Raw genomic sequence first — 12,456 nt, forward strand, 5'->3', positions numbered from 1 at the left:
CCAGAGCTGTAAGGGTTTTGTTTTTAAGAACAAAACGACTTGCACTACCTTATATTTTATAAACAGAACGCCAATTAAAATTACCATATCCTCAAAATCATCCTGTACTTTTCCCTCTCCTCTTGGAACTTCAAGTTGCCCTTTTTTCCTCATCAGGAAGTTCTTCAAATGTTCATACTCTGAGCTCATGTCTCTAATGTAATTCAATGTCAGTCCTAAGAACTCCTTTAACAGAATTCCCCTGGTTCTAACACTTAAGGATATGAAAGGGAAAAGCCTTAACGGAACATGAGAAGCACAACCAGGTCTCACCTCTGCCTTAGATGTTTCATATAAAGTCTTTCTGTACCTTATGAAGTTGTTTAGTTTTACTTTGGCAGAAATCAAGTTGTACTTAGACCTGAGAATACTCCTTAATCCCTTTACACTGTCTCTCTCTAAGAGCAAAGGAAGGCAGACAAAGAGTTCTGCCCTTTGCAGGCTGACTCCTAATACACGTTTCAAAAAGCTTTTCTCCTAGTTAGAATAGAATTTCTCCTTATAAACCCTCACCATCATGCATCCTCATTCTTTGGCAGCCCTTGAGAATGTGATAGAGGCAAATATCTACATCTGTGATTTTAAAAGTTCAGAGATTAGGATCTTCTCTTCAGTTCTGAATTCTTCAGTTCCAGGACTGACCCAATTTTCTCCTTCAATTTCTCAGCATTATTCTTTTAAAAATTAAGAACTCTTTTCTACAGATAAGCTTTATCCGTTTCAACTTATGGTAACTACACTCCTTAGACATGCTGTATGTTCTTTGTAAAGCATTTAGACCAAACCACCAGCAAAATAGGAAATGCAATGTTACAATCATACAGACCATTTGAGTGAAGCATCACAGATAACATAACATAGTACAAACTGTCCAGTTAAAGCAAAGGCAAAAGCCTCTCAAGCTATCGTTCAAGTTAAGCCACTAAACTTCAGCTTAACGCTCTATATATGATGAAAATACACACTCACAGTTCTTAATAATTACTCGGTGTACTAATATGTTGTTTTAATCAGTCATGTTAATTAAAGAAAAAATAAGTCTCTTCATTAAGCATCCAGAGAAAGCAGGAAATAAAATGCAGTTGTTCGATACCCTTATTTTATTTTCCAAGTTCCTTCTGTCCTTTTGCCCAGTAATCAGGAGACTAACACACCACTATTGATAACAAATAACATTTCAATTACCCATGCCTATCCTTTGGAATAGTAAGACTGGAACAGACCAACTGCTTGCACTAAGCATGTAAGATTTCCTACAAAGGAGTAAGGTATTAAAGAAATCTCACTTCAGCTGAGCTAATACACATCTAAGGCAAATCTAATAGTTCTCTGCATGCTTATCCTAAGCTATGCTCTGCAAGCACATTGCTAGTGGTCAACATGTTCCAGAACACAGCCTCCGCTTTTCAGCACCACATCCTTTGCTGTCTTTGATGTTTATATTTGGATTAGAATGCTTAGTTGCAGTTTAAGTTACAGCAACAAGCATTAGCCATCTGTTACAGCAGCTTTCATTCAGTACCAAAAGGAAAAACCAACCCCAAAACTATAATTCCTTTAGCGAACAGGAAAGCCAGCATATGGGAATGGCTTTGTTATTGTAAGTAATTTTCAGTTGCAGATTTACTACTTATAGGTGTTGTGTTGTTTGTTTTTTTTGTCTAATCTTGGTAGAGCAGAGAATCATCCCAGGGCAAAAAGTCCCCTCCTTTTCCCCTCATCTAGGTGATTAAACAGAACAAAAGCATCAGCCACATGACTTTAAAGCAGAGATTTAAACACGTTGCCACATGCATCTTCCACATCTCCACTGTCCACAAGGGAAGCTGGCTTCCACAGCACTTCATCTCAAAGGAAAGACTCAAAACTTTGCTATATTACCATGCTGTATCCAGGACAGCAGAAAAAAAACATTACAAATTCACTTGAAATGCAGCACTTCTCTTGTTTTTCATGCTTGCAAATACATTGATAATGAAAGTAAACTGATGAGGCTTGTGAAAGATCACATATCACCACAGTTAGAAAAGATCCCCAACCATCCACCTACCACCAATATTTCCCCATTAAACCACATACCCTAGCACAACACCTAACATTTCTTGAACACCTAAAGGTGTTAGAGTCAGCCACCCTGGGCAGACCAATCCAGTGCCTGATCGCTTTTGGAGAAGATACCCAACCTGAATTTCCCCTGGTGCAACTTCAGGCCGTTCCCTCTAGGCCTGTCTCTAGTTATGAGGGAGAAGAGGCTGACCCCCACCCCACCACAACCTCCCTTCAGGAAGTTGTAGAGAGCAATGAGGTCTCCCCTGAGCCTCCTCTTCTCCAGACTGAACAATCCCAGCTCCCTCAGCCTCCTCATAAGATTTGTGCTCCAGACCCCTCGCGGTTTTGTTGCCCTTCTCTGGACGCACTCCAGAGGCCTCAGTATCTTTCTTGTAGTGATGGGCCCAACAGAGCACTCAAGGCACAGCCGCACCAGAGCTGAGTACAGGAGAATGATCATCCCCTGCTCCTGCTGACTGCACTACTTCTGATACAAGCCAGGATTCCATTGGTCTTCTTCACAACCTAGCTCTAATATTTAGCTGAGCATCAAACAACACCCCCAGGTCCATTTCTTTCACACAGCCTTCCATCCACTCTGCCCCAAGCCTATACTGTTGCCTGGGGTTGTTGTGGTCAGACACAGCAATTGGTCCTGTTGAACTCAAGATGTTTTAAAGAGGGCTGCAGAAATCCCTGTAGTTTATTAAGAGACCAAGACACCAATGCACACAAGAACAGAACATTCTGCAGTGGCAGAGTGATATATTAGATAACACAGCCATGATATTAGACAGAAAAAAAGGAAGTATTTAAACACATCTTTTACTCTTTACCCAGGAAGCTACAGATTATCGTATCATCTGAGAGAAACAGTCATGGTTAATGTAGTGTAATGTGAAGTTTAAGAGAACTCTGGATACTAAGCAAACTTGCAGTGACATAAGATGGCCTCCCCGTTCACATCCAAAAGGCTGACCAAAGTAAAAAAAATAAAGTGAGTTTTACAACCACAGCCTTCACTGGATTAGAAAACAAACATCTGCAAACACACCGTGCTCAGCCACTTAGTATTGGCTGACATCTAGTGGAGCTGCAAGTGGAAACTTCAGTTTCCAGCTTTTAAACATTCATGTAATTGTCTCCCCTGGAAGGGTATTTAAGAGATCTCAGTTTGGAATGTGACAATCAGAAGATACAATTATTCCTTTTATTTTCACTCAAAATCACATGCTTGAAGACAAATAAACATGCCAGGGCTTTCATAGGCTGAGGCCTTTGTTTTGAGCATTAATGTACTCCCAAATTCACCCTATCAACAGCTATTATTTGGAAGCTATTAATCAGAACCAAATGAACTTGATATTAATGCACAGGAGCATTTAACCAAAACCGGGATTGGAGAAATAAATACTACTTATACACTGTAAGCAACAACTTCAAAATAAATAAATTCACTCAAGGACTTATGCTTTATCTCTGTTTCATCCTGGGCATTCTGAACACAAGAATTAGACCATTCCATTGACATCCATTAACAGTTTTATAACTCTCTAGATGCTAAATTTCCATTCTGACAGCTGACTTAGAAGGAAAAAGGTACTTTTACAAAGAGTAAGGAGCTGTTATCTGGTCCTGCTAGGCAAAAAATGCTGCCTGGTGTGAGTTGTAACCTCAACAGCTTGGTGCATCTGTTGGCAAAAACAAAGAGTTCATGTAAACACAGCCTTGCTTAACATATAAAGGGATAGGTCTGAATCACTTCCTCTATCCAAAACCCAAGTGATTAACTTCCTTCAAAAGGAAAATGCAGAGAGAGAAAGAAAAAAAACTGGAAAAAAAAACAACCCAAATCTGTGAAACAATGGCACAAAAGCTGAGGTCCCAAAAGGTTCTACGCCCAAAAGCAGTGTTCCCTCCCTTCCCAGTCAAGCTTTTCCACTGTCTACCTTTACAATGCCACTAATGAATGCTCTTGAGACAGCCAGTACTGTTTCAGGTAGAAGCACCTGAACAGAAGAACTGCTTTATCTGGCAGCCATACAACTTTACAGAGGTTTAGGATCCTCACAAAATTTTCCCCACGTACTATAAAACTGTAGAAAGAACCTCCCTTGAGAACAGCTTCATCTGCTAAACTCTTCAGACAATCCTTTCAAGGAGCACAACTCCAAGAAAGAATGGAGGAAGGATGGGAAAGAAACAGATATGTCGGTATTTTCACTGGGATCTGACAGACTGAGGGAACGTGCTATGAGAAAATAGCATTTACAGGCAGATCACATTACACCACTTGCAGCTCCTGGTACACAGGGAAAGCAATACTGGCAATGGTGACTCAAATGTCATACAAGGAAGTAGAAACTGCCTTCCTCCTACATGTCTGTCCTTGAGTAGCCCGAGTAAAAATCACTCTCTTCACTTTCCAAATGCTGAGCTGGTTTCTCTAACTCGAAAGAGGGGAACATTTTAAGATCTGATCCCCTGCTTTAAACCAAAGATAAATCACCATCATTGAAATCACACCTTTTAAAACATCTACTTTCAACCAAGAGCATACAACCAAAATGACTGGCCTTACCTTAAAAAAAGTTCATCTCAACCACAAGAAAGAATAACAGATGTTGAAACACAGCACCTTCTTCCCATCTTCACATAGTACTCAATTTCTGCAGGCTCAAATGTACGACCAGACTGCTACTGAATTACAGTGAGTGTTTGCAGACTTAGAACAGATGCATGACACATGTGAGACAGTCAACATCTCACCCCAATTTAGATCCAGACTTAGACACCTACATCAGCTGATGTGTTACATACTTACTGAGAACGACAGCACTCTAGTTAACAGCTAACCAGCCAACAAAGTAAAAGGTTAGATAGCCATTTAGGCCCTTACCTATATTTACGCAGACCAGAGATTACATACTCAGTTCAAATGTAAAATATATGATTTTAGGTATCCAAGACCAAAGCTGAATTCTACTCTAAAAGCTATGGAGACCCTAGTGGCACTACTCTGGGTCATATCTGCACTAGCACAGAAGGAACTTTTACTTTGAGCAATGAATTACTTACTCCTTTCAAGTTCCTGACAGCTGACTTGCAATATGAGTCCTAGTGACTACTGCTTACTTTTCCTCTGTTGCAGAACAAGAACTGAGAGAACAACCTGACTGTCTATCTGAAAAACTTAGAAGAAAGCAAGAGAAGTCTCTCGCCTCTTGCCATAACTGCTAAAAAAACACATAAGCAACAACATTCAGAGAACCAAGGAAACTCGAACTAAGATTTTAGGACCAATATGGAATCTAAGTCAACTACTGAGAAGAAACTCTATTCTACTTCTGACTCAAAGCCCAACTGAAGACTGAAATTACGTGAGTGAAGAAAAGCAGCTATGATTGTCTGGAGTTTCAGCAGGTTTGGGGGAAAAAAAAAACCAAGCTACTCCACAGCTGACTGGGAAAGCCTTTCCATACATGTTATTAAGCAACAGTCAAGAAAAGAGCCACTGCAAAAGATGCACACATAGGCTCAGAATAAACACCGACATCATGTAACTGCTGTTGCAGCAACTATGGCCTCAGTTAACAGAGCTGGATGACATTCTCCTGCAATGCAAACAGTGGGGCTGCACTGCAATTTGACACGCAAGTGTAGACCAAATACTTGCTCCTGAGAAGCCTTCTGAGCAAGCAGCAGCAGCTATCGCTACATGACTTACAGGATAAGCTCCTGCAACTTTACAGCAAACACCAACTTCACCTGGTGCATTCATTATCGTAATAGATACAAAGCTGCCCTGCAAGTGCAAACTGGAACTGCTCTGTTTTCCTCTTACAGCCTTGCTATAAAGATTTCCATGAAGCATCTCTAATCTGCAATACAGAACTGCTTTCTCCATCACACACTTCAAAGAACGCCAATAAGACAGCATCAGTTACACTGGCAAATTCTATTTACACCGGTATAAAGGACAGGAAAGCTGTTTAAACTAGCAAACATGGAAGAATAAATGAAAATAATAATTAATCATATTTATTCATGTGCTTACAGTAATTCGATGCAACAGAGAGGTGAAACTTACTTTACATATTTCCCAAAGATGAAGTTGATTTTGTTCCAGGGATTATTTTTGCAGCATAAGGCTGTGAGAACACAAAATATCCACTGAAATAAAAGCTAACTGAAGTGTACTTGCTGTACTTGCAGGGAAACCCTGGATGCGATCTGATTGAGGAGAGGTGCGAGGGGCTGCAGGTGCGAGGGGCTGCAGGTGCGAGGGGCTGCAGGTGCGAGGGGCTGCAGGTGCGAGGGGCTGCAGGTGCGAGGGGCTGCAGGTGCGAGGGGCTGCAGGTGCGAGGGGCTGCAGGTGCGAGGGGCTGCAGGTGCGAGGGGCTGCAGGTGCGAGGGGCTGCAGGTGCGAGGGGCTGCAGGTGCGAGGGGCTGCAGGTGCGAGGGGCTGCAGGTGCGAGGGGCTGCAGGTGCGAGGGGCTGCAGGTGCGAGGGGCTGCAGGTGCGAGGGGCTGCAGGTGCGAGGGGCTGCAGGTGCGAGGGGCTGCAGGTGCGAGGGGCTGCAGGTGCGAGGGGCTGCAGGTGCGAGGGGCTGCAGGTGCGAGGGGCTGCAGGTGCGAGGGGCTGCAGGTGCGAGGGGCTGCAGGTGCGAGGGGCTGCAGGTGCGAGGGGCTGCAGGTGCGAGGGGCTGCAGGTGCGAGGGGCTGCAGGTGCGAGGGGCTGCAGGTGCGAGGGGCTGCAGGTGCGAGGGGCTGCAGGTGCGAGGGGCTGCAGGTGCGAGGGGCTGCAGGTGCGAGGGGCTGCAGGTGCGAGGGGCTGCAGGTGCGAGGGGCTGCAGGTGCGAGGGGCTGCAGGTGCGAGGGGCTGCAGGTGCGAGGGGCTGCAGGTGCGAGGGGCTGCAGGTGCGAGGGGCTGCAGGTGCGAGGGGCTGCAGGTGCGAGGGGCTGCAGGTGCGAGGGGCTGCAGGTGCGAGGGGCTGCAGGTGCGAGGGGCTGCAGGTGCGAGGGGCTGCAGGTGCGAGGGGCTGCAGGTGCGAGGGGCTGCAGGTGCGAGGGGCTGCAGGTGCGAGGGGCTGCAGGTGCGAGGGGCTGCAGGTGCGAGGGGCTGCAGGTGCGAGGGGCTGCAGGTGCGAGGGGCTGCAGGTGCGAGGGGCTGCAGGTGCGAGCCACTGAATTACCCCATTTTAAACATCAGTGACTAAACTAAGAGCCTAAGATCCTTCAGCAATCACTGAAAAGAATCCATGGAGGGCCCCCAGTGATTTCCCCACTGTCAACTGAATATTGTGAAATATGTAACTGAACACTGATTTACATTGAGTCAGACGTCACTAATCCCACATTTCTGGTTGAAGACCGCTCTCCAGTACAGATGCCATCAAGTTGCGATCACAAAGCATTAGGCGCATAGACAAAAAAGACTCTTCAAAGTGCTGTGTTTCTTCATATAGCACCTTCTGATTTCATCTACGCTATTCCAGCCCAACACCTGTCATTTATTCACATGCTTAACTACCATACCCTTCAAGAAAAGAGAAGACACAAACTGATGTATACATTCACATTCTCTAAAACACCAGAGTTGAGATCTTGACTGAGAAGCCAAATTTAAAAGCAGGAAAACAGTATTTCCAATGTAGGCCTCCAACTTACCACATTTTTAAAGTCATCTTCTGCTTCATCAAACTTTCCTTGCTTGAGCAGTAGATGTCCCCTCTGTAATCTTGCCTGAAATGAAATAGAAGGTAATTCTTCTCTATTCACACATTCAATTCAAGAAATTATGAAAATTTGCTTCAATGTCCTTTAGCAGGAAAAAAAACAAAAAACATTTCATTTTACTACAGCTAACAAGCTGAGTCAGAGACATCACCTATTCTTTGCCTTCTTAAATCAGCGGTGTTCTTAAGAGGCCTCTGACAGTAAAGAATTACTTTACACCACAGCTGACAGAGAGATACTTTTCTAATAAATAGCAGTAACTCTAGACATCAGCAAAAGAACTTGTTCTTAAAGTTGTAAGAAACAAAGGGAACGTTAACCTTCAGCCACTACCCTAATTATAACTGCTCATAGATTTTTTTTTTTAAACCAGCAGAAATAAATAATTTTTAAAACTTCCCGTGTTGATTTCTTCCACTAAACTCTCAGAGCAACAGCAAGTATGTACTGAGGCAAGTTAATGATTTATAAGATTTGATTTATGATACAAATACAACATTGAATGTAACACTTGCTACTTTATTGGATATTATACAGGACACGCTACTGAATGTGGAAATGAGGGAATTGGGCAGAGAGGACTCCAACATCAACTACTTAAGCAGTCTCTCTTCATACAATAAGCACAAACAAACTGGGAGTAAGTCAGAACTTGCAGCAGCCCCAGAGGAGGGCAGTGAGACAAAGACTCCATAGGAGTTATACTGTGGAGAAATGCCTCAAATCAAAATACTTATCAGGGGCATCTGCTCTCCCTTCCTCCACCTAAGGGAGCAGTGATGGTAAGTGAAAATGGAACAGCTGCAAATGAGAGAAGGAAAGTGTACAGGACAAACCCACAAGGAACATGCACTTAATGAAACAATTAGTTTCTAGAATAACAGTCTAGACTGTTCTTGGAGTAATTGCAAATTCAAGTACATACACTACTGCTATTACTTTATCGTATTTAAAGCTCTGAGTTATAATGTATTTTCCATTTCTGTTTAGCAAAACCTAAAAAACAACCTCCTTTGAAGTAGTATTTTTTTTACGCTTGAACAGTTTCCAATTTCAAGAATACTTACGGATGTGAAGTCCTGCTTTAATTCAACCACTTTACTTAAATCACGAATTGCTGCTTTAGATTTGCCCATGGCTAAGTACACTGTGGCTCTTCTGTAATAAGCAATGTAGTTATCAGAGTCTCCCTCTGCAAGCGAATGAACAGTAATCAGAACACTGTCTCCAAAGTAAGTGAACCTTTGGGTACAGCTAAACTGTAATGACTAAAAATATATTTCCTGAGTTTTAAGCAATTGGAAAAATTATATTTATCAATGAAATTTTTTCCCCCCAAGTAATTTTATGCAGTTTAATTATTGAACAATAAAGATTAGAGAAGCACAGTATATTCCAAATAACTGAGACTTCTAAAGGTGAAATATGTACATATTTTTTAGCTTTGTACAAGAAAAAACAGCTCCAATACACTAACCCTTTATCTCAAACTGCAGGCCTGCATTTGAAAGCGTGTGAATTCATCATTCCCCATTCCACCGTATAAAAAGCAAACAAGTAATCCCAGAATGACCCATATGTTAGACCAATGTCATTACAGATGCACAAACCCTTCACATCATCCATTTAGACAGAAGCAACTCGTTTCTTTAATATACGGTAGGCACCAACACCCTCTCTCAATGGCAGACAAAAACATGCACTACATAAAAACCTGCTGGCTAACTTCAAGGCCAGTATATGGTCTGCTGGTCAAACCAGCAAGATCCTGCAATTTTAACATCCTCTAAACCTAGCACACATACAAAAAAATCAGTACAGGAAGGGAGCATAAGCCTCTGAAAACAGTACTTAAGTTCTTAATATTCCTCACTATGCAACATTTCAAAGAAGTAGTGATAGTTACTGTAGGCTCTCAAGGAAAGGTAATTTGGATCACCTAACCTAAACAACTAAATGCAGTAAAAGATAGTAGACTATTGACTGGATTTTTTAAATACCCTCCTTTTCAGAATCACTGAATTTACAGACAAGAACATGCAACTAAGGAAGAAAACAAGGGTGTTTCTGCCTTACCTCACCTGAGGTTAGGGTTGAGCTTTAAATTAAACAAAAGTATTGCCAAAAATCTTAAGCCAGATAACTGAGCTTCATTGCTGGCCACCTCCAACACCAAAACACTTTTTCCAGAGAGATGTGAGTTAATATCTGCACTCTTTGCCTACCGTCTCTTGGTTGTGGACTAATTTCTAGCACTGTTAAATAATATCCTAACATCAGTAAGCCCCCTGCAGCAACACACCTTGTAAACTATGATTAAAGATGTCACATAAATTCAAATGTTACTACTGCTAAGGAAAGGAAAATTTGGGATTTAGTTTTGCTACATACACCTAAATATGTAAAGCAGGAACAAGCAGGAACAATCAGTATCTATACAGCACCCAACCAAAGGTCCCAGGAAGGTAATGATGTTAACAGTGGATATGAACATGCTGTTCTACTTTCTACCAGCTGCTTTAGCACGGTTAATGAGACAGAGGATTTCAGGCCAAGCAGGTATCTCACAGCACTTCCTTCTTTGCAACACCACCATCACTGAATTGAACTGTTCAGCAATTTCAGGTTAAAACTTCACAACTTAAAGAAATAAACCACACTGTTGGGGATACTTTGGCAACCACACAGAGGCAACAGGAATAAGAGGCCATTTCCATAGAATGAGGCACTGCCACTGCACAAACTCCCTTCACTCTCTGTATATAAGAGGAGCTGATCTCATAGAACTAAGGGAAAATACTAACAGCTCACAACCAGCAGACATTTCATTTACATTTCATTTTTACAACAAGAGATAGAAAAGTCTCAATAGCACAACTCATTGCTATCTAGCACTGCGATGTTATTCACTTCAAAGAAAAAATAATGTGCTTGTAGATAAATGTATTACAGCAAAGTCCAACAATCTAAAGCCCACAATATGTGACTGAGAAAATACAGTGTTAATAAACACTGCTTTTTATTGGTGCTGTCTGTCTGCTTCTGTTTCAGCTCAAGGATTTGCACCATCAAACTTACTTTAAAAGGTATAAATCAGAGTTGTTTCAATGTTCATGTCACTTTCTTCAAATACATACCTATAGCCGCGTGAAAATGAGACAGGGCATCTGCTAGTTGTCCAGCAGCCAATAACTTCTTCCCCATTTCAAGCTGCCTTTCTACTTCGGCATTTATTCCACACTCAGCTCCTTCAAGAAAAACAAAAGTAGATGCTCTGAATGAACAGTATGATTATACGAAAGAAAGACAACAATAACACGATCCACAGAGTAAGCATCAGTACTGGTGTTGAAACAGAAGTCCACGTCTTCTCAAGCAAAATGTTTCTACAGTGCAAGTTCTGATGCGATCACTCCTCTTCCATTTACCTAGTGGTATGAAATCAATATTCTAGTGGTATGTTTTAGAAGGGAAAGGTTTTAGTTCAAAACTAATGTATTGTTGCTGTCAATCAATTTCCCTGTCAATCACCAGGGAAAGAACGCTGTCATGAAGGAAGCAGCTGATTTTAAGCCCATGCTGTAGATATACCAATTCAGGCTCAGTGAAGAGGCTGCCCAAAGAAGCTGTGGATGGCAGCCAAGGTCAGCCTGGATGGGGCCCTGGGCAGCCTGAGCTGGTGGCTGGCAGCCCTGCTCACAGCATGGGGTGGGAACTGGGTGATTCTTAAGCTCCCTTCCAACCCATAATCCTATTATTCTATGAATTAACCTTGAATTAAAACAAACAAATTAAAAGAAAAAACCAAACCAACAGCAGCACCTTGAAGCTGATTTACATTCTGTAAATGTAAAAGCAACACTACCTAACTACGTTCAAGGAAAGCCATCAAAACTGCTCATACAGAGGTGATGAAATAACAAAATATTTGTAATAAAAGAACGCTAACTTCTGAATATCAAGTCATCACTATTTTAGAACTAGGAGCTTTCAGCATCTGGGATCTTACTGTTATTTTCCTTTCTCACTCTTTAGTACAGCCCATAATTCTTCCATTCACACACTGTAAGGAAACTATTGAGCTGTCTAAATCGAAAGAAAGAAAAAAGACCAAAAAATGTCTTCTGTATCCACTGGAAAAAAAACTACCTGTTACAAAGACTGGCAAGAATTCACATGACTGCATTCAAAGGCTTCAATTCCATTGTTTGCTTTATAATCCCAATATCAACTAAACTAATGAAAACAACTACAAAATAAGCCCTACGTTGTTGTTGGAGTTTAAATAGATGAAACTAAAAGGGTAATGTTACTTATCATGTAGCCCATTTGTGGAATGCTTTTAAAACACGTTTTACAATCTATTCTAGGTGTTCTGCATAGAGTATGAACAGCTTAGCTGACAATGGTACAGAAGTGTTTCCTGACAGTACAGTCTCATACATGGAGGTATATGAGGTTTACCTATATATACAGAGGTATACCTCAAGGCAGCCTCCATGTGAACATCACTATCATGAAAAAAACTACTATTCTGTTTGGATTTTGCACTGTGGGGGCTTTTTTCCTGCTTTTAAAGCCTAAAGCTTTCATCACCGAGTTGTCCATCCATCCTCCTTTAAAATGACAA

General features: G+C 41.8%; 1 protein-coding gene across 1 annotated transcript in view; it reads right to left on the reverse strand.

Moving 5' to 3' along the window:
• DNAJC3 (DnaJ heat shock protein family (Hsp40) member C3) overlaps positions 1-12,456 on the reverse strand; it is a 30,775-nt gene that overhangs the window by 14,405 nt on the left and 3,914 nt on the right. Inside the window, exons 2-4 of the mRNA XM_015851552.3 lie at positions 10,964-11,074; positions 8,894-9,018; positions 7,758-7,832 (exon numbers count right to left, since the gene is read on the reverse strand). Coding sequence (XP_015707038.2) covers positions 7,758-7,832; positions 8,894-9,018; positions 10,964-11,074 — 311 coding nt within the window. The remainder of the gene's footprint in view (positions 1-7,757; positions 7,833-8,893; positions 9,019-10,963; positions 11,075-12,456) is intronic.

Source organism: Coturnix japonica, chromosome 1 (assembly GCF_054131305.1).
Source record: "Coturnix japonica strain WE chromosome 1, WE-NBRP24, whole genome shotgun sequence".
Taxonomy (NCBI): Eukaryota; Metazoa; Chordata; class Aves; order Galliformes; family Phasianidae; genus Coturnix; species Coturnix japonica.